The sequence below is a fragment of the Arvicola amphibius genome, chromosome 4 (assembly GCF_903992535.2).
Source record: "Arvicola amphibius chromosome 4, mArvAmp1.2, whole genome shotgun sequence".
NCBI classification, from domain to species: Eukaryota; Metazoa; Chordata; class Mammalia; order Rodentia; family Cricetidae; genus Arvicola; species Arvicola amphibius.
The window spans coordinates 142,882,545-142,910,275 of NC_052050.1; the positions used below are offsets into that span (position 1 = coordinate 142,882,545).

At 41.5% G+C, this 27,731-nt stretch overlaps 1 protein-coding gene across 6 annotated transcripts in view; it reads left to right on the top strand.

Moving 5' to 3' along the window:
• Unc5d (unc-5 netrin receptor D) overlaps positions 1–27,731 on the top strand; it is a 511,352-nt gene that overhangs the window by 393,780 nt on the left and 89,841 nt on the right. For 3 of the 6 annotated variants that reach the window (XM_038327783.1, XM_038327784.1, XM_038327785.1), the window contains exons 5-7: positions 17,740–17,920; positions 18,764–18,931; positions 20,576–20,740. In XM_038327783.1, the coding sequence (XP_038183711.1) occupies positions 17,740–17,920; positions 18,764–18,931; positions 20,576–20,740 (514 nt within the window). The remainder of the gene's footprint in view (positions 1–17,739; positions 17,921–18,763; positions 18,932–20,575; positions 20,741–27,731) is intronic. The other 3 variants (XM_038327789.1, XM_038327787.1, XM_038327786.1) reach the window with 1 other exon arrangement.

The window sequence follows — 27,731 nt, forward strand, 5'->3', positions numbered from 1 at the left end:
TGTAAATTCTGCCATTCATTTCTACTTAACTGGGAGGCAATGCTATCCACCCTGAGTTGCTTCAGCTAGAAAAGGTTTCCAGACTGCCTTGATGTTGAGGAGATTTGGGGTAAATACTAGTTCAGAGTGTTGGTTGCCCATTTCCAACAATTGGACGAAAGAACTTCCTGTGGGGCAAACAGAGAACCCTTGGACTGCTTCTTAACTCTGTCTTGGGTTGGGCGACTCAGTTACAGTACTTCACGTGTTCTTGATGTCATTAGGGATTAGTTTTCTCGGGAAGAATTTCTGTGTTTGTCAAGTTTGCTAGGAAATGAAAATGAAACGCACTGCTGAGAGTCCCGTGTTGGTGCTAGCTTTCCTTCTGGCAGACAGTGCTGTGTGCTCCTCAGGTTCCTCACTCTCTCCCGGGGGTTGGCCCTAGAGTCAGATTCCTGGGTCAGTTCCTCTCAGGACTGCCGATAGATGGGGCACCCTGGAGGACTCCTAATGCCATGAGTGGTAAGGATAGCAGCCCCTGTCAGCCAGGAGACCCGGTGTGTGTCTAGATCTTGCAGCATGTTTCCACCTCCCTGAAACCATCAGTCTCAGATGAAGCAAGTATCATTTAATAAACAAATAACTGAAAGTGTGTCTACTAGGTTGATTTCTAATTTCTCACTCTGCAGGTTTCTTGTCTGGGATCCATTAAAGAAAACTGCATCTCTCCTAGTCTAAAAAATGCATTCTGTCTCCTCTTGCCCACTGGAGCTTCCCCGCCATCACCCCAGCTTTCCTGGCCAAGGGTCTGGTGTCATCAAGCCAACATTATCTCCTCACAGTCTCAGACAGCGGATTTGGTTACCGGGACTGATTGATCTCCTGGATGAATGTCAAATTCAGCATTTCCCTTGTATGAACCATATAGGAACTATGCTTCCTTCCACCTCTTGTGTTTCTTCATATCAAAGGGACACAGGCCATGTTTATGCTTACAAAAATCATACATGATATTTTTAGAGTCATTTTGGTGCAACTGAGTTCTCTGTAAGATGTGAGTTGGCAGACCATCCGTAGTTCATCTTACAGGCCAGTCTGGAGTGGTGCAGGCAAACCCCATTTCTTCCTGACTTTACAGCAGTTCCTGAAACAGCTGATGCCCTCTGGTGATATCGCACTGTTGCCAGGGCTGGTCAGGATTGCAGGCACATGGATCCAAAAGTGCTGAGCATACCCAGCCTATGATTTGTATCAAAATAAGAGCTTTAAGGGGTGAGTCTTGGTTTAAGCCAAAATAGACACTTAGAGGAAAAGAGAAAATGCAGTGTATTGCAGCTCCTTGTCAGAAGGGAGGGAGCAAAATGCAGAACTCAGAGCAGGTAATGCCAGGCCTCGCTACATACATTCATCACACTTCCACCAATGCTTCGGCCCTAACAAGAGCAGGAGAAAAATAACAGCTCTAAAATGGAAAAGAAACCATGACTGTTAAACCTGTAGATGCAAGCTTGCTGGAGAGGCAAGGCTTCTCTTCTCATGCATTCCTAAGTGAATCGTTAGGGGAACTGCTTAGGACCAGCAGCGAGCGCAATCCACTAAGAGCAGATGCAGGTGGCAGCTTATGCTCAGTACGAGACTCATCATTCAAACTGGAGAACAACCGACCCCTTTGTCACCCTAGACAGTCCAATGCCAGGTAGAAAATCATTACCCAATCTTTCAGCACTTCCTGGCCAAGATTCCTTTCTGCCCTTCTTTCCATTAGTAGGACTCTGAAAGCAGATCCAATCAACTCACATTTCTGCAGGAGTAGGGTACTAGACCGATTGGCATATTGATTGTAATGGCCACATGGTCTATTTGATGGTCTGATCCTTTTGTCCTCCAGGTAATGTGAGTGTAACCGGCAACCTAAAGCTCCTCTGGGAAACAAAGAGGGTGTTCATTCTCCTTGTTGTTCTGGTCTGCAAGGGTGGCACACTCCGGTGTTGAGGGTGGTGCAGGAGAGATGTGAGCGCTATAGCAGATGTCTGTAAAAGGTAAGGGAGAGAGGGGAAAGGCAGAAAAGGGAGTGGATTGTGTCTAAAAGGCAGAACAAATTCAAGCATAATTATTCTACAATGCAAAGCACTTCTTATTATCCCTGGTACCAGGCATTTAGTTATTTGACTAAAAGAAACCTTGAGCGGACATTGATATAGATGTGTCTTGTTTACATCAGAAAATGCAGGTGAAAAAGAAGATAGTTAGTTTGAAAATATTAGGTAGGACGCCTCCCGGTAATTTCTGTTTCTTGAAGAAGAGTGTGACTTTTGCGTGGAAAAGAATAGGCCGTAAGTAAATGCATAGTGAGCACCAGCAGCATGCTGACCTTCCTTATGTGAAACCAGCCCCAGCGTTATCTCACATCTAGAGGGATGGATTGAACGTCAGTCTGGGGTGCCGGCATTCCCGATGCGGTACCTCTGGCGCCTCTGCACACTCCACTTATTGACCACAATGGAAAATCAGATACAGTCAAAGGGCAAAATGGCCTCATGCTAACTCAAGAGCTGCGAGATTATTTCATAGTTTGACCTGTAAGATTGTTGCTTCTCACCCGAAGTATGCAAACAAGCGCTGTTCTCATGGGCAACTTCCATAATCCTAATATATGTGCTTTACTCTCAAACCAAGAGCACCCCCACCCCCGCTCACTATGAATTTTCTCCTCCAAAATCTAAATTAAAAAGAAAGGAGGGGTTGTGGAGTGAAGGCTGTTGAGCAATCTAATTTTCAGGAACTCTTTTTTTTTTTTTTTAAGAAAGAAAATCACGAAGCCAATTTAGTTTATTTTTTAAACATTCCCAGTAGTGCTGTGAAGGCTGAATAGCAGCTCTGAGATAGTTCATAAAAAGCAAAATGCAAAGAGGAGGGGGGTAAACTGCATGAAAACAAATAGGAAACCATCCACTTTAATTGACCAGGCTGATTAACGTGAGAAATGGAAGAACCCCCCCTCCCGAGTGAAAACAGGTTGCATATGCAAAGTCACCACTCTCCAGTTCCCGCTTGGAATGTTTCTAACCCAAGGAACAACCTATGTTATTTAAACAATAAAACCAGAAATGAAGAGCTCAGTCCTGTTAATGAAATTGCATGGTCAACTGAAGGGTGGATGGCCTGTCAGAGCAATGTAGGCTCATTGCATTGCCCTCCACAGATGCAGAGCCCATTGTTCTGATACAGGCTCATTGTGCCTGATTGATTTTGCAAAACTCAGGGAGTTCTCTGAAACAGCCATGCAAGGAAGGATACCTGTGAATTTAAAATGCAGCCTGGGACAGTCGCTTAGCCGCTAGTCATCTGCCAATGGATTGTTTTCTAGCTTATGTATTAGTTGAAGGAACAAATGTATAAGCAATATAAGATAATCTGTTCACTATTTTTAAAGCCTAGGAATAAATGAAATCTTTTTCCAAACTTGGGACCATCTATTTGGTTGTATAATGAAAGTGGCCTTTTATGTGTTTTGAATATCACATAGGTTGTAGAAAATAGGACAGTCTAGATTCTGACAAAGGAACCAAGAGCCTAGAAATCTTACTGCCTTAAAGCAATCAATATGTATTTCCTATGCTGCGTGTCCATTAGGTGCCAGCTGAGCATCCTGTTTCAGTGATGCTGGCAGTGTGGTTCTAAGGGCGACAGTCAGTCTTGGAGAGCCTATGTGTAAGATGTTATGACAGAATGGTGAGTCTGGGAGAATACAGACACACAAAACTAAGTACCCAGACCTAGAACCAAGAACTCACTTCTGTTGACAGTGTGTGCCAACCTACAAAGAGGCCTAGAAGCAAGTAGCCATTCCTGTAATTCTAAAAGCCAGAGATATTTTAATGAAAACCCCATGCAGAAAAATAACTGTGATCTGTGACCGTAGAAGAAGGAAACTGAATCCATAAAAATCTAAAGCAACATGCGATAAACTGACTTTCTGATATTTTCCTGAGTGTACTCAAGAAAATATTGTACTTGAATTCAAGGACAATAAAATACAAGCTTTCTGTTCTGCTTTTCCACTCAGTATTGTCTCATTAAGATGTCCCACTTAATTAAAATGGGCATTGTTCTTTTTGAAGGCAACTTTCCATTCTATTGATTGAGCATGACAGAAGTGAACTAAATGATGGACAAAACATAGGCTGTTTTCACTCGCTTCAGTATGATAAACAAAGTTGTGATTAACATCATAGTATACGTATAACATCTCTTGATAGCAATGATTATTCTACTGGAAATAATGGGGTTCTACAGATTTTCAAAGTGGGTTCATTTCCTGTAAAACTTGCAAGGCCATTTAATACGTGAAATATACTAATACAGACTCTCTGAGTTGCATTCCTTGCTGTTATAACATCCCTGACCATAGTGTCTAAAAGAAGGAAGGGTGTAGTTTGGCTCACAGTTCAAGGGGAAGTCAGTTGGGCATGCCAGGCAATGATACGGTAGAAGTGTGAGGCAGCTGGTCATGCAGTCTTGACAATCAGCAAGTAAAGCGAGAAGAATGCTTCATCGTGGCTGGTTTTCTAGTTCTGTTCAGTTCGGGACCCCAGACCCCAGAAGAGTATGACCCAAAAATGAAGGAAGGAGCTCCGATCACCTTAATTAACTTAATCTAAATAATCCATTATGGGCATGTCCAGAGTCTAACGCAATCTGAATAATCCTTCTCAGGCATATCCAGAGGCTCTAGAACCTGTCTAGTTGCCAGTATTAACAATCACATAGAATACTATCAGAGAAGAATGAAACTTTTATTTCTTTATACCTTTCCTGACTTGAATGGATTAATTCAATTTTCACAATTTTATGAACTAACAATTTGTAATTTTGTATTCATTATTGCTAGGATGACTTCTCGCACTTTGCCATTTGACAAATATTCTCTCCAAGTACATAGATCAATTCAAATATCAATTTCTTATTGATTTTAGGAAGCTTTTTGTATGTTACAGATAAGCATGGTAAATTCAAGCAGTTTTTATTAGTACAGCGCAACTTTTGGCTCTCGGCTTCTGAAATTCCAAAGCAAATGAAACATGTTTCTATCAATTCTGTTTGAGCAGCTAAATTCTGATCTAGGTTTTCTACTGTGCATAGATCCTTAGTCCATCACTAAGGATCTAAGGAGGGGGAGGGGGAGGGGGGAAGAAGAAGAAAAGAAGGAGGAGGAGGAGGAGGAGGAGGAAGAGGAGGAGGAGGAGGAGGAGGAGGAGAAGAAGAAGAAGAAGAAGAAGAAGAAGAAGAAGAAGAAGAAGAAGAAGAAGAAGAAGAAGAAGAAGAAGAAGAAGAAGAGGATATTCTAACATGTAGCAGCCCATCAAACTTAAGTGAACTATCAATCTCCTTCATTTTCCTTTTCCTCTTCCCCCTCTGATACCCACCATCACAGTTCCACTGAGTCTGTCATAACTTTCAATAATAAGATAATCATGTTAGTTTCAAAAGAAATACTCTTGTGTCATTAATCTGTGATCTTGGAAATTTCTCTCCAGTTTTCTTTTCTCTTTAGTTGTTGTGCACATTAGATAGTGGAATGAAATTGCTACACAATTTGGATACATGATCTGTTGCCTCCTGTACAAGGCACATCTCAGTCCACCTTGGCCTTATCTCAGCATGAATGATTGGCAGGCCTGTGGGTTCATCTGTCCTAGGAATGCTCATGATACAAGTGCTGGGAGCCAAGAGTTCCACCACTTCAAGACAGCAGGACAGGGCTTCACCGGTCATTTCTGTTTGGAGCCTGTAACAACAGGCTGAGGCAGAGGCTTGTAGAACTGTTTGGAATCTATTTCTGGAGAGATCACCAGAGGTGACATGGACTCCAGTCTAAACTTTAATAGCTCTCTCTGAACCACTACTGCTGTGTACAAGCTATTCATGCAGCACTTGAGAGTCTGAATCCGGTTGTTTTGAAGCTGTGTTATTATAGTAGGCATGATCTTTTTTTTCTGACAATGTTTATTTTCTTCTTTAGTAGTATCTGCATGTACTGGCTGAAAGCAAACTTGTCTGGAATATATAATCATCAAAAGAACAGAAAATGGATGAGTATTGTGCCTTTTCCTTTTTAGGTGTTATTAACTCAGAGTCACATCTGCGCAGGGGTACTCTGCTGGTTTCATTGTGGTACTGCCGTGAGCTGGCCTCTGATCATTGCCTTATGTTATTGGAAAATACTCAAAACTGGGCTAATTTATCCTCTTGCCATGCAATGCATGGACCTGAGCTAATCGGTACCTGTCCATGCATTTCCCACACAGCTCATTCCCGGATTTGCCCTGCACTGTGGCTGAACGGAAGATTTTGGTGTGCCTCTGTGTGTCTGGGGTGCTTGTCTGCATGTGTATCATTATCTAGTTGTATATAACTTTGTGTCAGCTTTACAACCTAGTTCATGTATGAGCACTTAGGATCTCCCTGCTTTAATCTGTAATAAGCTGGGAATTTTTTTGAGCCCTTGGGGATGTACTATATAATAAGGAGGAACAGAAAAAGGGAGCTCTTAGTTAATATCCTGTCACCTGAAAGGCCTCTGAAAACCTGAGGTGATGGAGGGAGGGAGGTATGAGTGTAGACACAGGTCTCCCTCCTTCTGAGTGGCAGCTCTGTATCCATGCTAGTTCTGTCCAGCCCCAAGTAATGTTTTCCAGGGAATGGTACACCATACTGCAAGCCAGTGACTCTTTTCTTGACACTGTGACAAAGCGCCTAAGAGAAGCTAGCTGAAAGTTGTCTTTTATAGCTGGGCAGCGTAGCTGCAAGAATGCTTTGGCCTGAGGCAATGGGAGCTTGTAGGGTGGTTTGTTCATACCTTGGCAGAAGCTGAAGCAGAAGGCTTAACTGGAAGGCCAGCTTGTAACCCCCAAAGGCTGGCTCCTACCTCACTATGTCCACCAGCAAGGTACCATAGTTAAACGATTCCACAATCTCAGCCAGGGACTGAGTATTCAAATCCACAATTCTGTGGAGGCTATCCCACATTCAAACTAGACCATTGCTTAGAGCACTGGGGAGATGGAGCTTGGCAGTTCTTGAGTGGGGGAGGAGTAACAAGGACTAGAGACACAAAATGTATCTGTATAGATGACACCAAGCACAAATAGAATTAGTGAAGACAAGATTCGCCACACTAGACAATGTGGAAGTAAAGCAATGGCGGCCCTGGCAGCATTTAGAAGTATCCTTTGATTCCATGTCTTCCCTGATCTTCTATGTATAGTGCATCTGTATGATGCTCTCCTTTTATCTGACCACTTTTCTTGTGAGCTCTACATGTTTCATTACTCACTCGTGACAATTAATCATCCAAGTCAGCAGGACATGAGGACAGGCCCTTTCCCAGAGACCATTTGCTTATTTAATAACTTTTTGAAATAGCACAAAGCCATGCCCAGTGTTGTGCTTGAGGCTGGGAAGCAAAAGAATAATGGCTATGACGGGTGTCACAGCCCACAAGAACACAGTGTTTCAGTGGCTTCTGTGACGCCTGCCCATCATCTTCCTGAGCATCGATGAGTGTGCTCTGGCTGAGCTCCTGAAATCTCTGTCACTTGTCTGGGGCTGTTTCTGAGGGTTGACAGTAATGCCACATTCCTATTTCCTTTTGTGATGCATAATCAGGTAAGTGGAGCTAAAAGGAAGGAACTGCTGTGTAGGTAGCTATCAAATCAATCTGTCCAGCCCCTAAGGAAAAACATACACAGAAGGAACCAGTAGCACTATGAGAAATCACTTGCAGGACAGCCAAGGTCTAACTCACAAGAAACAGAGCAAGTGATGGTTTCAACCAACCTTAGAGGATGGTGTGTTCCATCATGAGCTCAGGCTTGTCCCTCCAGAGATTGCTGAGTCCCAGATAAGATGTATGACACGATATCAGATTACAGGAAATATTAGAAAGCAGTGCTTCACGTGACAACTAAGAAGCCTAAGAAAATGGTAAATGCCTCGCGGTAGACAAAACGTTTGAAGACTCCTAATTCCATACATGTAGCCTTTGACAGACCATAAAGAATACAAAATAGAAAGATTTGTGTTGCCTCCTTTCCAGTTGTAAGAAACAGACAAGATAATGCATCAGATTGTGAAGACAAGGACCCCAGGGAGCTGCAGTGTCTTCTCCCTTCTTTAATGGTCACAAGACAGCTCCCTCTGCTTCAGAACCATGTTCCTGTCTGGTACAATGGAAAGAGCAGAGTGTATTCTCATAGGTCACCCATTGGCTTAGCTACAGTTGGTCTACATAAATATATTAAGATTCTGAATTAGATAATTGTAGCAAAATTTCAGGGGCTGTATGCTTCATTCATGTCTACTTATTGCCAGGGAGGAAAATAAAACTCCAGATAGCTTAGAGAGGGAAGATATGGCTATTGTTGACACATAGTAGATTTCAGTAATGTCCCCATGTCACAATTCAGGTCACTTTCTCAGCAGCCTGACAATGTTGGTGTAGCATAGGTTGAACATGTGCATTTGACCCTTTTTTTATTTTTTCCATTCCTTTTTTACCTTTCTTTTAATTTTGACATTTGCATGCATACATGTATGTCTTGTGATTATAATCACTCTTGTTAGACTCTGGTAACTCCTTCCTTCTCTCAGAACCCTTTCTTTATAACTAGTTCTTAGTGGCCACATGACTGAGTCAATGACATCCCTCCACCCCACATCAATCATTAATAGTCAATAGCTCCTCATAAGAGCAGGGGGTCCCATGATACCTCCTCTATCCATGCTGGAGTGTTGAAGGGCTCAATCTTATATGTGTTCACTTGCTTCTGTATACTCATGATGACAACGACAAAGCTATATCTGGGTAAGCACAGTGTTTCATAGCACTCTTTCCTATCTTCCAGGTCATTCGTGTGTGTGTGTGTGTGTGTGTGTGTGTGTGTGCATGTGTGTGTGTGTTTGTATACAAGACAGGGTTTCTCTGTAGCTTTGGAGCCTGTCCTGGAACTAGCTCTTGTAGACTAAGCTGACCTTGAACTCACCGAAATCTCCAGGACCTGGAAGACAGATAAGAGGTTTCAGAGTTCAAAACCAGTGTGGGCTATATAATGAAACAGTAGTGATTTGAAGGAAAAATGTCCCCCTAACGGGAGTGGCACTATTAGGAAGGAGGTGTGGCCTTGTTAGAGTAGGTGTGATTTTGTTGGAGAAAGTGTGTCACTTTGAAGGTGGGCTTTGAGGTCTCATATATGTTCAAGCCACACGCAGTGAGGCAGTTCACTTCCTGTTGCTTTTGGATCAAGATGTAGAATTCTCCAGCACCATGCATGCATGCATACACCATACTCCCAGCTGCCATGCTGTGCTCCTTGATGATAACGGACTAAACCTCTGAAACTGTAAGCTACCACCTCAGTTACATGTTTTCCTTTATAAGAGTTGTCATCATGGTGTCTCCACAGGTATAGAAACTCTAAGACATAGACCTTATGTCAAAACACAAAACACAAGTGGTAGGAATGTAACTCTACAGTGGAGCACTTGCCCAGTATATACCAAGCCCTTGACTAGATCCTCCACTCCACCCACAACTACAACCCCCTACACCCCTACACACAGACACATACATACAAGTGTATATGCACACCGATACCCATATACACATGCATGCTCACACATACATGGAATTATACATGCACATACATATGTATGGGTCCATGTGCATGCACACACACACACACACACACACACACACACAATGAAGTGTGAGTAAAAGAGTAGCACATGGTCATTGCCCAAGCAAGACCTGATCTTATTGGCATCCGGCTAGAAATACGTTAGACCAAACTTCACAGTGTGAATTAATGTATATGTATTGGCTTCACTAGGCCAATGTCCTGTGGTGGAAAAGTGCAGTAGCTCCCTCTTTGAACCTATAACCCCTGCCTTTACATCTGCTGGCCTCATCACTCTACGCATTTCAGGTGGTGAGATGCTTTCTCCTTCCTCCTCTCCGTTGTTGAAGGAAACCATGGTGAATTCACAGATAAGTTGAAGGCCTCATTGTATACACATCTCAGCTGTGCAGGAGGTGAGACACTTTCTCCTTCCTCTTCTCTGTTGTTGAAAGGGAGATCAGTCATAGTTGTTTCTGGTGACATGGTGAGCTCACAGAAAAGTTGGAAGGTTAATAGGGCAGGAAAGGACAATACTGTGAGCTGCTTTGTCCTTTCGGTCTTTTCCTGTTTCTACCCCACATATTCTGGTATACCCTTGTCTCTATTCTTCAGCACTCTTCTGTTTTGCCTTCCTCTGTCATTTCAAAGCATAGTTGAAAGACCCATTCATTATTCTTACATAGATTATACCTAGAATAAATAAATGAAATATAATATGAAGGAACATGTAGTCATTTAAAATTCCAGTGACTCCCCAAATATATTTAGGAATAACTAAAACACACCCCTTCAGCACATATCTGTGCACCTGACAGATACCTACATTATTCCTTTCTCTTGGACTGATGGAAGATTTTAAAATTGTTTATGAAGGAGCTGGGCAGTGAATAGGGCAAAAAGAAAACAGTCGCAAATGATTAGCAGAAGAGATTTTCAAGCTTCTTAAGTTATATCTACTAAATATACGAGCAATTCTGCATGACCCTGAGGGTAACCAGTTTCAAGAAAGGACCTGGGTTTGAGGGAAAGTGGTCCTGGTAGAGGGCATCAAGGAATGGTCCCTATTGGCATTTTCTGAGCAAGGCACATGAAACATTCCCAGGTTGGTACCACCTAGAGTTTAAAGGTTACAGGGATTGGGGTTCTTCATGGAAACAGCTATCCTGTGCCAGTGGCTCTCCCTTCACTAGACTGGGTGTCTTTTGGATTTGGAAGCAAACCAACACCACTCCCATGCTCGCATGAGAATCTGATGTGCTACTGAATGATGGTGAACATGATGCTTTGCATATGTCCATACATAGCTGTGCTTAGTAAAAGGGCAGAATGAGTGGAAGTTAATGATGCAGTGTGACCAAATATCACAGGTTACCCTCATTTTAGACAAAGCATCCTTCCTCCCCTCTTTCAAAGGAATAGTCCTCCACATCTGGCTGTATATTTTGGCATCTACCAGTGAGGAAAGCCCATCCACTCCCCAGGTACATACCAATGGCAAATCAGGAGCTAGCTCTCTGGAAAGAAATTGAATTGTCTGCGTTTCCAGATTTGTTTACAAACTGGAAGAATCGACAAATTGCAAACCATCTGTACATAACACTATGCTAATGAATGCAGGCATCCTGCAGGCCCATGGGCTCATTACCTCCAAGTAACTAGTTTCTTCACATGTTCCTAAGCAAAGCTGTCCATCAAAAGCAAGGAAGTAGATTTCAAATGAAGAATTATGTCTCTTCATGGTTAAGATCCAGACACCAACAACCTTTAAACACGTTAAGCCTCTCTTGAAAATATGACCTGCCAGCATGAACTCAACTGATGTAAATGTTTGTGAGCCTCAGATGTCAATGTATCAATCCCCCAACACTAGCAAAAAAAATTGTATTCTTTTGTCGAGAGCATAAGTAGCTATTTCTAGCTCTAGCAACCTCTCATAAAGGGATTTCTAGAATCACAGTGCTGTATAACAGTTCCTTGCTCTACAGTGCTCTCTGGTCACTTACATGAGAAAGCACAGCAAACATCAAGACACCTGTGTAGCAGGACACATATGGAGTCCAGGGAGACCAATGCACAGGGAAACTGCCATCCGAGGACCCTGAGCTCCTCTGTGGTGGTGCTGACTACAGAGCCCAGGTTCGGCATTGCACTGTAATCCTGTGGAGATGATGGTCTAACCTACATCTAGTGAGGGTATACACTTTGTCACACGGTTCTTGAGAGAAATCCTTAGCTCTGTGCTTTCTCATGGTAGTGATCATTGGACCCTAACTATCAAAGGTTTATTTGCCCAGGGTCTCTTGGTCTGTATTTCTCCTCAGATTCTTATCATGGAGTGTAATACCCTGCACATCTGAAGAGTTCTGTGTAATATATTAAAAGCAAAAGATTTTAGGCAAAATGAAATCATTTTAATATTTAATTCTACTAACACTTTTTAAAAGAAAGGCCAATATTTCTAGCAAAAGTGGGAAAATGGGGAACTAAAAGAAAAATGGAAGTTGGCTCATCTCTGTGGAAATGGAGTAGTCTCCTAATACACAAGCAATGTATCTGTGTCTTGCTTTCAGAACCATCGCAGTAATTTCTGTTGCCTCCTAGGATAGTGGAGTTTGCAGCTAATGACTATGGACACTTGTGTGCATGTGGTGTGTGTGCGTATGTGTGTGCCATTTTTCTACATTAGAAGAACTTAGCTCATCAAAAATGTTTTAAAGTTTCTCTAAGTGACAAAACCATAAATCTAAATACAACATGTCAACTTAATAATCCCAGGAAACAACAAACTGATTTCCTCATAAAGATCCTGCCATCGGTTAAATGGATAAACTATTAGGTTGCTAATGAAAGGCTCTACTGTTAGGAATGTACCAATGTGTGGATTGTTTATAGACACAGTTTGATGGAGTTCAGTCTTAGCAATTAACAACTAGTGCAAAAGAAAAGTGTACAAACACCTAGAGCACACACACACAAGTGTGTGTGGCTAAGTTGGTGGAACACTTAGCAGGACCAGAGTCTATGATGACTCATATAATGCATGGAACATCTCTAGGGCTTTTATTGCCTCACACAAATACCCTCCCATGGGGCACAAAGACAGTGGGCCTGGACATGGCTTCATTCTTGTAGTTCCGTGGCTACGAATCTGCTGCTGAGAATCCCACACCCCTCTCTCAGTCTCATGATCTTTCCTCCTTTATCCATTCTTCATTTTGCATTTTCAGAGAAGCTTAGAATTGAAGCAACAGTCTATTGGTAAATATAAAGCAGAAAATTACTGTGGCCCATGCTAACTCAAGGAAATGTTTCAAAGCCAAGGTGTTTTATTTTTGTTTCTGTGTTTTCACATTACAAATGCTTTTCCACAAATGTGTCACAAGTCTCAGTAGGAACAGAACATAACCACTATGATCTTAAATATGCATAGTCTACATGTCTGGTATTTTTAAGCATGTGTATGTTTGTGCCTGGGTTTTCAATTTACAAATCTATAACACTAAATATATATAGTTTTGTATTTTAGTTTTCATGTTTGTTTTAATGCCTATATAATGCTGAGCTTAGTTTCTGAGCCATGATTAGTTTTCAAGTTCTGCTGTTTAGAATGATTTCCCTCCCTTCCTTTCCCCTTTCTTATCTTCTCTCTTCCTCTAACAAAAGATACCTTACTATTATCAAGGTTTCACCCTCTTTCCTGGTTAGTTTTAGATCTAGTTGACATAAACGAGAGTTATTTGGGAAGCGGGCCTCTCAGTTGAGAAAGTGCCTCCATCAGACTGACCTGTAGGGTAGGTATTATGGGCTTTTGATTGATTGACCGATGTGAGAAAACCACGTCAGTTGTGGCTGGTGTTGACCCTGGACAAGCCATCCTGAGTTGTATAAGGAAGCAGGCTGAAAGCTGGGCATCATGGCACGCACCTTTAATCCCAGCATTCACAAGGCAGAAACAGGAGAATCTCTGAGAGTCCAAGGTCTACAATGTGAGTTCCATGACAACCAAGGCTATGTAGAGAGACCCTGTCTCAAGGAAAGAAAAAGAAAAGAAAGGGAGGGAGAGAGGGGCTGAATAGGCCATAGAAGCAAGTAAGCTGCATTTCTACACATAGCTTCTACTTTGGTTTCTGCCTTGACTTTTCTCAGTGACGGTGTGACCTGAGAATTGGAAACTGAACTAAATTCTTTCCTCTCTGACTTGCTTTAGGTCTTGGTGTTTTATGACAGTAATAGCAAGCCTAAATAAGGCAATCTTTAATGCTTTATTCTGGAAAATTCCTAGATGTCTACTGACAAAAGGATATGGTAGATAGCAGCATTACTACTTTCAGGACAACCCAATGTAGATACATTTAGGGGTGCGTTATAGCACAGTAGAGTGATGGGGATTTATTTAGAAAACATTGATCGGTAAGACATCTCAAAGAATATCACATGTGATATGAGTCCAAGATAGCAAAGGGGTCATGGGTGCTTCAGGGATTGGCCTCTAGGCCAGTAATCAGCAGCAGAAGGGACTCGGCTTGAATTTCTAGAAGAAGTTGAAGTCTTAGTCTGACTGAACAGGAGTAGGTGAGCTGAGGTGAGCTGAGATGTAACTTGACCATCTTATACTGGGAGCAGAGAGAATCACACAAGGGGTTCCTTCATCTGTCACAGTCATCAGGCTGCTACAACAATTCCAGAGGCAGCGAGGAAGGAGTAAGTAGAAGGTAAGCTGCCCTGTGGTACAGTCCCAGTGAAAACTAAGGAAACTGCAAAATAAAGACTATATGTCAATGTTTGCTTTTAAAGAGAAAGTGTGTGTGTGTGTGTGTGTGTGTGTGTGTGTGTGTGTGTGTGTTGCATGTGTGTTGGGGTTGGTGCATGTGTGGGAACAACTGGCAGTGGACAGTCTTAGGTGTCATGCCGCAGGAACCATTCATAGTCTCTGGATACAGAATCACTTATAGGCTTGGAACTAGGGCTTGTCTGGCTGGCAAGGGAATTTAGGAAACCCCATATCATCACAGTCCTAACACTGAAATTACAAGCATGCACCCCAACACTGAATTTTTTTTTTTGGTTTTTTCGAGACAGGGTTTCCCTGTAGTTTCTAGAGCCTGTCCTGGAACTAGCTCTTGTAGACCAGGCTGGCCTCGAACTCAGAGATCCGCCTGCCTCTGCCTCCCAAGTGCTAGGATTAAAGGCGTGCCCCACCACCGCCTGGCATTCAACACTGGATTTTTAAAGTGGGTTCTGGTGGTGGTCCTCAAGCTTACAAGGCAAATGATGTACCAACTGAGCTATATCCATAGTCTTAGAAAATTATATTATCCTTTGACTTATTACTAGTGATGTATAATAGATACTATTTAATTATCATATACATCTTAATGTTATTTCTCTAATGAACTATGTATTTATCTTCATGTCATGTTCCTAAGTGAATTCTCACCAAGTTAAAAGAGGGTTGAGCTTATTTATATTATCTTCCTCATATTATCCATATTGACCATTTTTCCCATTGAATTCATAATACAGTTTGCCTAGTTTATTTCATTTGTGTTTGTTTTTCTCTGTAGATTTTAAATCTTCACGTAGGTCTCTACTTGGAGACTATGTTTTGAATTCCTCTGGGCCACTTATTCAGGGAAGATGTCTTTGGCTCCCGGACACTGAGGATCTTAGGTTCTGTCTCCAAGACCTCTGCCTACAAGGTTCTGTACTGTAGAATAGAGTTGCTTATGTGCAGTCACAGGGCATCCCTGCCTCTCCACCATCTGTGTAAGAAGAATATGGAAACAGGGACAACACACAGAAAAGGCTTCCCAAGCACGACCAAAGGCAAAGTTCAGGAATTAACATTCTAACAGGCACTTTCCAGCAGAATCTCTGAGCCAGGCGAGTGGAGGCAGAGCAGGAGCTCTCAGACATGCTTTGATGACCATTTTGTTGTATGCAATGAGTTAGGGGTGGGCGTGATTTAAAACTCACTAATTCTGTTTACCCCGAAGGAAGCATTTGTCTCAGAGGTTGCTGACTATGTTTCTTGGTCTCATCTTTTGTTGAGGATATGGATTACTTTCCTTGTTTATGTCTTGCCATTCAAAGTAAGACCTTGGAGGGAAGTTGCCCTCTTGGTTTGGGAAAATGGATTTGCCTAGCCCTCAATACAATCTCTGATACTCAGTCTGTGCTTGCATTACTTGCTGTATGGATAATCAAATGACTGTGAAATCAACTATGTCGGTGGGAAATTAAAGACATTGTGTCATAGACTGAAATCCAGATGAGCTATAAAGCGGATTTCTCTACACTGTGTTGTTTAATTGAGCCATACTCCTCGGCTCTGCATGATTAATAACTGGTGACTGTCCAGGATAGATCATGGTGGTGCCTGGAGGGATTCATGGGGTTGCTACTGCAATGTGCTTCTTATCTCATGTTCTGGGTAACTGGGATGTTGCAGCTCTCTATTTAGTCTTCTGAAGCTCCAAGGTCTCTACTTTTGCCATTTGGTATTGTTTTCTTCTCAGATTGCCTCCTTGTTGGGTTGATTTTAGATGATGATAATTTTTGATATCCGAACATTCATGAATTGGCAATACATGGCAAAAATATCAGAGGACCATGATTAAGTTTTTATCTGGTAAATAACTCCCCTTTTGTAGAGACTGGTACATCTTTGCTGTGCCAAACTATTATATGACAGATACAACTTATTGATGATAAATTTGAAATCTTTAGGTTTAAAAACAAAATTAAATGATGCATCTTAGGCCAATACCAACTCTCAATTAGCTTCGCTAATAGTGAGCTATGCATGGCAGGATGTTTCCTGTTATACATGCTCTCTGTGTTCTTGTTAGCATAATTACTACCATTGGAAGAGTAACCCAAATCTCTCTCTCTCTCTCTCTCTCTCTCTCTCTCTCTCTCTCTCTCTCTCTCTCTCTCTCTCTCACACACACACACACACACACACACACACTACTCAAATCTTGGGAATCCTGATTCTGTGATAAATTATACTTTCCATACATTCATTAGGTTATTTTGCTTTACATATGCTGATATCCTGATCTAAATGTCATGTTTGGCCATGGTATCACAAGACAGTAAAGATGTTTTAGTGTAGAGCAAAGGACAAAGGGGGAAGGGACACAATTAAACCATAGCAAACCTACCATGCTCATGGACCCAAGAACAAAGTATTGTGCACCTACATAGGGGAAGAATAAGGAAAGGAAACAGAATGCTTCCACCATCATACTAGATGACCTAGGAATGAAGTGTGGTGGACCTCCATTGGGGAAAAATTAGTAATGGGGAACCTGCATATATGTCTTCCTCATGTGGTCCAGGAATAAAAGCTGAGTAGCTGTAGGACCCAAGTGGAATTAGTGCTCCAGATTCTAAAACCCAGATGGGTTCTGTTGAACCTTTGGAGAAATAACCCAGAAAGATAACTCTCCAACTCCGGCAAATTTCGAACTTTAGATTTCTCACACAGCATTTCTTCAGTTTGACTGTATCATCAGGTTTCTATTTTAACTTACATGGAAATATATTGACTTCAAACTTTGTCCAATAAGTATTCTCTTAGCAATAAGTACAAGTCCAACAATTTATGTGTCGATTTTTCTAAGTTACATTGACCAGCTTTGAAATAACATCATCATCATTGACATCATCTTCATCACCATCACCAACATCATCATGACTATCTTCATTATCTTCATCATCATCATTATCAGCAGCAGCAGCAGCATCACTGGGTTTCTAAAAAAAAAAGAAAGAAAGAAAGAATGAAATGACCTACAGTAGTCATTGCTTTTCTGTTACAATTTTATAAAATGGGTCAAAGTCATTAGAGTATTTAAGGTTTTTTTCCCTACACTCAGTTTGTTAACTTAAGTGTCTGTTTCCCAAATAGAACCAGATTTACTCAGTGGACGGGAATGCAAATCACAGTGGTCACCGCACCTCTGTGTATTATCTCCATTTCTCTCCTAGCGTATCACAAATGCACACCTTCTACTCTTGGAAGAAAGTTTGTTCTTGTGATGACTTATAAACATATTTTTTATGCCTGTAGGTGGAATGGCTGAAAAATGAGGAGCCCATTGACTCCGAACAGGATGAGAACATTGACACCAGGGCTGACCATAACCTGATCATCAGGCAGGCCCGGCTCTCAGATTCAGGGAATTACACCTGTATGGCAGCCAACATCGTGGCCAAGAGGAGGAGCCTGTCAGCAACTGTGGTGGTTTACGGTAAGACCAGCCCAAAGGCTAGGACGGGCTAGGGAGGGCTAAACACAGAGATGTAGAGAGCTGTGTACTGCGTTAAAAATCTCTAGTCCAAGAGCTTAGAGGCCCCTGGGTCATTCACCACAGTGCAGTCCTGCCTCGCTCCTTTGTCAGGTGAGAAAACATCCCTAACACTATTAATGTGTTTGCTGGTCCATTCAGTCTTGGACTGTTGTGAGACAGTCAGTGGTATTTTCAATCTTTCTTTCTCTCTAAAATAATAAAATGGTGGGTTTTTTTCTCCTCCATGGTGTTTATGTTTTGAAAACATCATAGTGGGCAACTTTAACTCCCCACCCTTCCCAAATTCAGATGCCCGCCACACCCAAATTTTCGCAGACATTCCGGCAGTCAGTTCCTCTCCTACCAGATGAAATGCACTGAAAACAAATAGCGTTGTTTGCTGATGATCTCAGGCATTGTATTAAAACATTTCCTAGTTATTTAAGTAAAGGCATTTTATTCCACAATAGAGGAGCTCAGGGAATTGTTTTCAAAGCACTTAAAAGTAATAGAAATTCAAATGCTGATATTTTCTTCTTATACTCTGGATGGTCAAGTGCCTTCGAGAGTTCCCGTTTTTAATAGTTCTCTGCAAAGCCAACTCTCTAGGTTCCTCTTACAGACGGGTAGAAGCATGAGGACCATGGTTGCCTCACAGCAGGGCAGCAAGAGGGATGGACTCGGCACCATCTCTTCTTCCCCAGATCCCCGACTCACAGCACCTGGCTCAGTGACTAGCACATAGTAGGCAATCAGTACAAACCTCTCTCCTCTTTTTCTCCCCTCCCCACTTTTGTCTCTCAGTGAATGGAGGCTGGTCTTCCTGGACAGAGTGGTCAGCCTGCAATGTTCGCTGTGGTAGAGGATGGCAGAAACGTTCCCGGACCTGCACCAACCCCGCTCCTCTCAATGGTGGGGCCTTTTGTGAGGGAATGTCAGTGCAGAAAATAACGTGCACTGCTCTTTGTCCTGGTGAGATATACACAGATTCCCTTCTCCTTCTAATCTGCCAATGCTACTAAGTTGTGGTGCAAGCAATGTGCCCTGTCTTCCAAAGTCACCCTGGTCTAAGGTCCTAGGCGCTTGCCTCTGTTTAAAGTGCTGATACTGAATTCATTGTAACAGTGAGAACATGGGTAAAACTCTTCTGTGCAAGGCTTGTGGTAGCAATGTTTGGTTGGACTAAGCCACCAGCTTCTACCCTTGATATTCCCACTTGATGGCATGTATTTGAGTAAAGTAGCCAGGGATTGGGTGACCTGCCTTCAAGCACCAAAAAAAAAAAAAAAAAAAAAAATCAACTACCCAAAACTTGACTTTTTATCAGTTTCTGCTTGGCATTTATTAGCAATATAATTGGCAGAGATTGTTCACTACACAGGTGTGTATTTGCACCTGGCCTGCACTTGTATTTATTCCCAAACAGTAGACGATCTCATTTATAGAATGTGTCTCCTATCAGTTCCTTTGCTGTCTCTTCCTGGCTGTAACCCAGCAATCCAAAGAGAACTGCATGAGGTGGAAGGCGGCCTTCTTTGCTGAAAGCTTGTCCTCCCACGGAGAACGTAACTGCTCCCGAGTTTCACATGCACCACATCACTTTAATCTGAAGGACCTGGGACCAGAGCCTCGTGTCTTTGAATTTTCAATTTGAGTTTCTCGAGAAGCTGAGGTGGAACTCTGCCCCACAGCGTGTGTGCAGAGTACAATTTGTCCTTGTATTTCATATACATTTATTGAGTGCTTACTATGTGCCAGGTACTGTGCAGGACACGTTCATACCTGCCATACCATCTGTCTCTCCATTGTGACCTTATTCTTCCCAGATGACAGACATGGAAAACGGAAACAATGTGCCTTACTTTCTATGCTGACACGTTTGCCAAACCAAGACTGAGACTCAGAAATTTTGGGGCCACATGCAATCCTTTTTTAAAAAAAAAAAATCTCTATTTTTTTTTACTAATTGGTTTAGATTAAAACTTGCAAGATCTTAACCTACATAGGCATGGTGAGAACTATTCCTAGGAGGTAATGGGGCAATTGCCTCGAACATCTGTCCTAGTCTCCTGGGCTGATATTTAATGGAATTAAGTTCAGTCTGCTCATTTCAATGTGCAGCAGCGATCTATGACCCAAGAAATTCTATTTCTGGAGGTTCTGCCATCTTGGGGTTTCACTGACCTGTTTTCCATTTAACACTATCAGTTCATGTGGGTTTAGCTTTTTATTGTTTAGGGGATTTGGGGACTTAAAGTCAGTCTACTCTATTACCACCCTAAACTATAAGCCCAGACTACATCAACAGATATCCCGTGGTACCGCACATAGCTACCTGTCCACCAGTGATGCTCTTGGGTAGGAAAAGCTGGGAAAGAATGAATAATGCCATTATTAGCCAACCCAAAGATACCAGTCACTCAACTGTTTGCCTAAATTCAATCATGGGTTTTATCTTAATATAGCTTTAATTAGAAAAGACACTGGAGAATAAAGATACCCTGATCTCTCCTCAGTTTGGTTTTCTTGAGTTGGTGGTCTGTTTAATGTGTGAGGCAAGTTTCACAATAGTTGCTGATTGCTGCTAACGGTGGCCTCTGATATTTTCCTTTGAAGTGGATGGCAGCTGGGAAGTGTGGAGCGAATGGTCGGTCTGCAGCCCAGAGTGCGAGCATCTCCGTATCCGTGAGTGCACAGCTCCACCCCCAAGAAATGGGGGCAAGTTCTGTGAAGGTCTCAGCCAGGAATCTGAAAACTGCACAGATGGCCTCTGCATTCTAGGTAACACTGTCTATTTGATGTCTTTAGTGTTTGTGGGTGATAAACATATTTATATGTTTCCAGAAGAATGTCCCAATCATTAGCTTGGTTTAGTAAAACGCCAGAAAGCCACTCACCAGAAATGAAAATGAATATGTATAAATAACTGAAAATTGCATGGGTACATTTTTGGTACAGGCAAAGTAACACTATTGTTTTTTTAATTTTTTGATGTGTTGGAGGTAGAAGCTGGAACCTTGTGTATGCTAGACAAATTCTCTATTGCTGGACTACATCATTAGGTCAAGATAGAGTGATTGCAAATATTACTAAGATAATATTTCCAAAGAAAGAATTTTCAAAATCTGAAACTTCTAGAAGCAACCACTTTTAAGTTTAGTAAAGCCCTTATACTAATTGCTATGAATTTGCCTCTCTGAATTACTTTACAAAACTTTAAAACTCTTAAGATATCTTTGGAGTTCAAGGTTTTCTGTCAAGGAAAACACATTGCAATTGAACCTGGCCAGTGGTGGGAGGGGAGGTTTGTGGGATAGGAAAGGGAAGGATTGACAGGAATGAAAAAGAAGTAAAAGAGGAAAAGGTAATTGAAGTTTTGAAGGCTGACATGCCAAGATATCTCAATCCGCGTCCCAGTTTCAAGTCCTGTGGCTGGCTGACTGCTACAGAGCCAATAAGATACCATGTCCCAGGTCAAAGGCCAAAGGGTAGGAAGAGCTAGCATTTCAGTTCAGAAACTATCTGAAAGAGGACAGTTGTATATCTCTTCTGCTAGGGTCAGCCTTCCCTTTTGTTTTGTTTTGTTTCTCTCTGTAATTCTTTAACTGATTGGATGAGGACTATTTGTGCTAAAACATTTCATGTGCTTTAATCAGTCTCCAGACTGAAAGGTTACATCATCACCAACACTCTTACACAAGTGTCCAGAATAGCACAAACCCAGAGAGCAACAAATTCATGTTAGTTCAAGTCAAGTGGACACATAAAATTACTCATCATAAGTGTGTATATACTTGCTAATTTTTAAGGGGTAGGCTTTCATCTCCTAGGGAGTTGTTGGCCATCATTCAGACAGTGGCTTTGGGTGATTTACTGATTGAAGAAACCCTTTCCCTGGGCACTGGCCATGTGTAGGTTTAATTACATAGAGGCAGCTTCCTGATTACCCAATTATCATCTTGCTATAACAAAAATAAAATAACCAGAAAGATATCAAGACACCGAGGCTTGCACTGTTCTCTGCTTTTGAGGAAGGCAACTCCGTTAAATCCCCCATAATCTGAAAATGCAAATGAGCTTTCCTCCTGTTATTCAGTCTCCTCACTCCACCGAGGCATGGCTGTTTCAAGCCTCTCATGTGTTCACATATGTGTATTAGGAGATCTGAAATATCAGGACTGTAAGGAACTCAGTGAGCAATATTTTTCGTGTAAAAACAAAATGGGGGAGTGCGTGACCTTAGAGCAGAATGAGTGGTATCTGCCATCTGCATATCAGTTGGAAAGGGTTGACGATTCAGAACAGCAGGACCGGTTCTGTCTTTCTAGACAGAAGGTGAAGCCCACTATTCACAGAATGAGCACCATTTCACTGTCTTTGTGAGAAGCAGGGAGAAGCAGTCCAGTTAGATGATCCCGTTACTTCTACATGCTACTCTTTCATACTGATTTTCATGAAATAGCTGGGCTCCCAGGGTTGTGCCAAACAAGGTTGCCTTTGATTAAGATAGCATTTGGCAACATCTTTGCAAAAACAGCACCTTTGTTGAAGGATCTTGGTCATGTAGCAATGTGGGAATTTCTTTCATATTCTTTTCCCTATGTGCCAAACATGACCCCGTGGCACCTACTTTTGGAAGGCTGACAATGACATTGTTCAGCTCTTGGATGACCTTCAATGATTTGATTTTACTTAGCCTTCAACAATGTATCTGAAACTCCTCTGTTATCCCGCGGGCTCTGTTTCTCCTCCAGATGGAGCTGCCAACTCTGAATGATCACTTTAATATTTGGGTATGATTGTTGCTTGGTCACTTGTGGCTGAATCACAGCAACTTAAAGTGATGCTCTCATAGATGGCCACACCTAAGTGCTCTCAACAAGAGGATAAATGCCTCAAGACAAGTGAAAATGGGACTGGACAGCTTTTGCCAAGTAGAGGTGAATCCATGGACTTAAGTTGCTAACACAAACTGGACATCCAAACCCTTTATGTTTGAAAATTGCCATTTCAAAGAAAGAAGATCATTATGGGCATGATTGGCAAGAAAGGAAGACTTGTGTGGCATGCTTTCTTAGCTTAGACAGAACCTTGTAGCTGTCTGACCATCATCGTTTTCTTCTATTCAGCACATCCTCTGTGTGTTGAGAATCACAGTCAGGACTAAGTAACCTGTGTATGCCTCATGGACAGGAACAGAAAGATTAGATGGTGGCTGTTTCGCTTGATCCCATGGGATGGAAGCCACCTTCTCTGTGGCTTTTTTTCTTTCAGTAGAAAGAGAAGGGAGGGCTTTGGCTTGAGAAGATTAAATGGATCTGCTTCAGAAGAAGGGATTAGCCTCTAAGTGTATGGTGTGACTAAAGCCAGAGAAATGCCACCAGGGACTTAAAGAGAGAAGAAATGTCTGAGGCAGTGCTACCTGTAAACTGATCTGTCCTTCCTATGAAGACAGGGCACAGGTCACCTCAATATTGACAGCTTAGAAAAGGACAATTGGGTTAAATGGTGTTTGTTTTCATTTCTGATAGGCACATTGATAAAAAAGTTTGAATGGATACGTTGGAAGCCACATAATGGCACCTGTACAACAATGGTTCAAATCAACATTCCCAAGTCCCAGCTAATAATATAACCACGTTGTTTATTGAGCCGTCCACTTAGCCAACCTGAGGAAACTCCTGAAAAGGTGATGCTTCAATTACCTGAAAATAATAGTTGCTTTGTTAACAATTTTCTCTGGCCTCATTGTTATCTATTACAGTAATTGCCAGCCCTTCCCCTTATTTTGTAGGCACTGAGTGAGAGACATTTCATTTTGGAATAGCTCAGAGCATCTGAAGTAACTACAACTATTTTTAAAACCTCCTATTTTTGCCAGTGGTTTATATGGAACACCTATTTTTTTATATAAGATTATAACAGACATGTGTCCCATTACAAACACCAAACTCATCTATTTCTTTCTGTGGGCAAAGGCTGTGGAATAATAGAGGAATTACAGTTGTTGTTAGCTGATCTGAAATTTCAGAATGGGGTGCACTGCATAACTGCTTAGTTCAAGCATAAGGTCTACATAACAAAGACATGAAAATGACATCGCCGAGTTAACGTCCTAACACAATGTATTCTTAGGTGGTCATCCAGTAGCCTACTGCTTACAGATTCTTCGCAAGTGGTTTGAAAATGGAAAGAAACAACCTCCATTCCGTGTAGAGTACAAAGGTACTAGGTCTCCGTGATGAAATGCTCGCTGCCATGCATGGCAGGAGGCTTTAGATTCCATCTCCCGTGCTACAAACAACTCAAAATCCAGCAGTGACTCACATTAATAGCGCTGTTCCTTTTGAAGGAAGTCATGGTAGCTTGCCTTTCTGCATAGAAAATGATTGATTAATTGATGGTTGCCTTTGTGTGTGCTGTACGGTAACTGTGGGTAATGTTGCAGACATGCGGGAGTCATAAGAATGAAGATTTGGGCACATGGGCAGTCATTGGGCAGATTAGTCACAACATCTCCCATACACCCCAGGAAACATGGCCTTATTGTGGGAAACCACCCTCCCATAAGAAGATTGGTATTTAGCAAACTTTCAGGAGAGAGTGGATCAACTCCAGGCTCAGGTTCCTATTGGGTATAATTTAAAAAGAAAACACAACAGAAGCATTGCACTCCTCATGTGTCATAATGGAAATATTCCTTTAAATTCTACGAAGCTGAAACTTTTTAAAAAACCTTCACTCATGTGCTATATTCTGGGTTGAATTGGGCATTTAATAGGATGGATAGATAGGCAGATAGATAAATAGATAGATAGATAGATAGATAGATAGATACATACATACATACATACATACATACATACATATATACATACATACATAGATACATACATACATACATAGACCATATACAATGAATGAAAGATAGATAGATACATACATACATAAATACAAAGACCATATGCAATGAATGAAAGATAGATACATACATACATACATACATACACCATATGCAATGAATGATAGACAGACAATATGCAATAAATGGCAATAGAACTTCCTCCCTTTGTTATCTACCCACAATATACTTTTTTGATTTTGCCTTTTTCATAAATAAAAAGATGTGCTTTGTTTTAGAATGCAATCCCCTTTCCAAATAAGGATTGGCCTTCATCCACTGGGCCATGGTTGATGTGTGTTTTTAAAAGTCTCTCCCCTTATTATCAGCTAGCTCTAAAACAGTTAAAAGGCCTTTTGTCACCAGGGAATTTTCCGCGGGTCAACTGCTTTCTTTAGTTCCCCATGGATCTATGCTGCCTGTAACATATCCTGACACATTAGCTCAGCTGAGAATTGCTTTTCCTGGTTTCTCTTTCTCTCCCTTTATCTACTTTCACCTATTCCTATCCACTCCTCCCAATGATCTTGTGATGCCTTTTTCCACTCTGCCTAAAAACTGGCCAAGGGATTAGGCAGGACATGAGATGCAGTACTTTAGCAAGAATGTATGGAAGTTTCTTTGCCTTGGGCTCATCTCGTTAAATTGCTTCCTGTCATGAGAAGAAGGAAAGTAAAACCTTAAATATAAAGAAAATGGACCCTGAAAATAATTTGGGGCAACTGGAGAGTAAGGTGACTGTTCACAAACAGGGTTTCTTATAGAAAATCAACAAAAATGAGAAAATGCAACACAACAGTAGCACACACACACACACAAAACCCCTAAAGAAACAAGAACAGGTCTGTGACAATGCATAATGTTGAAATACAATCCTGATAAGGATTTAAAATGTTTTTCATAGAACCTAGGAGTAGATTGAATGTAAATCCACTGGAAAGAAAAGAGAAAACTTCTGTTTCAGCCCCAATGGGTAGTATCAGCGCAGTGACTCTGAACTTGAGATTGTGGGAAGGAGAAAAGGGCAAGCTTCCCGAAGTGAGGCAGCAAGAAGGGAACTGGCTGAAGGCATCCAAAAACACAGCTAAAGAGCCTTCCAAGGTCCTCTGTGATTATGAGTCAAAACTGGTCATTCTTTTTCCAAATGACTAGAAATGGGTGTGAATGTAAGACTGAGGTCAATAAAAGAATGGACCCTCCCCACAGCTTCAATATCCATCCCAAGGCTAAGAGCAGGTTGAAGAATCCAGGCTCTTTGGCCAGATTGCTTGAGTTCTAATTATGATTGAATTTTCTGAATAGAGCTCCCCGAGCCAATTTCTTAGTTTTCCTAAATCTAAATATGTTAATCTATAAACAGAAATTATTCTATTATTAGCTGTCTCTTGAGAAGATGCAACCTATGGAAGGCACATACTACCCATATTAAACACTCCATTTATGCTAATTGTAAAACAACTGCACCCTGTGTACATGATTTTTAATAAAGGGAATTTTGTGGCAAGAATATATATACATGTATATATATATATATATAACATTGTTCATCTTCTTAAAAACTATCAATAGTGTGTCATTTAAATATTTTCTAATGTATCTGGTTAGCGTGTTTCTAATAAAATGAGGTGTACATATCATTAAAGTGTGTGAGAGAACATGCATATGTCCTTTACTTAAACTATTTTTGAGTCATAATTTGGGGAATAATTTTGGTTCAGCAAAGCAGTGTTTAGGAGAATGTATGTAGTTCGTGACAAATCTTAAAATGCATCCTTCCTCAGCACTTCTGGCAAGCCACTAAATGAATACCTCTCAGTTCTCTTACCTGAACTTGTCCTAAGAATGTGGTCCCTAAGGCCACAACCAGCTCTATCATTTTGTGATGTTGACAGTCACAAAGCATAGGAAGACTCAGAAGAGAGAAGAAGGCATGCCACCTGCCTGGCTGACTGATAGGCAAGACTGACAGTCCCCACCACACCACGAGAGAGATGCCCAGGTTTGCAGACTCATCAGAAGCACCTGCTGTCTAGTGGCTTGACAGCAAAGACAATGTATGAAGCAATCCCAAAGTCAAACTCCACACTCTCTCCTTGTGGGAGGAGGGGTCAAATAAAGCAGTGTGCACTTGTGAGGCTGCTGAACTTGAGGGTTTTGCAGGTCTCGGCTGTTTCTGTCCACAGGCATTCCAAAGCATCTCTCTTTCCACAATACAATACCTTTACATTACCATTCATGATGTTTTTATTTGTTTGTTTGCGTATTTGTTTTTCTTTGCTTCTTTGTTTGTTTTATGGCTTTCAGTAGATGCTGATAACCATGGGCCTTTTCTATTAGGGAGATTTCCAGAATCTAGACTTGTCATATAAAGGATTGGGTCTATTAATTACAAATTCTAAATTTATAATGCAATTAGTTCAAGATTCAACAGCACAAAACCCTGGGTTAAGAAATATTCATCTGGACTAAAGAAAGATTTAATAACTGAGTTCATAGACTTGTTGGGCTATAAAAGAAATGGCAAGAACCCAATCACGGAGGTGATTTAAAACTGAGCAGTCTACTCTGGTACAAAATTCAGTGGCCTCCAGGGTGTGCTAAAAGAGGGAATTAATCAACATAGAGGACACCTTGTGTCTTGGTTCCACCTTTCCTCCTGAATTACATATTAAATACATGTGTGTCTTTAAGAGAACTGAGACCAATGAGCCATGAACTGCAGATATCAGTATTAAGACTAGTTTCCTTCACCCTGGCCTCTCACTTCCCCTAGAATGATGACATCATCACACAAAAAAAGCAAATGCCCGCAGTCTCACATGTCCAGTCATAACAATGCTACTGTTAGATGGAATGGAAAATTACCAGCAA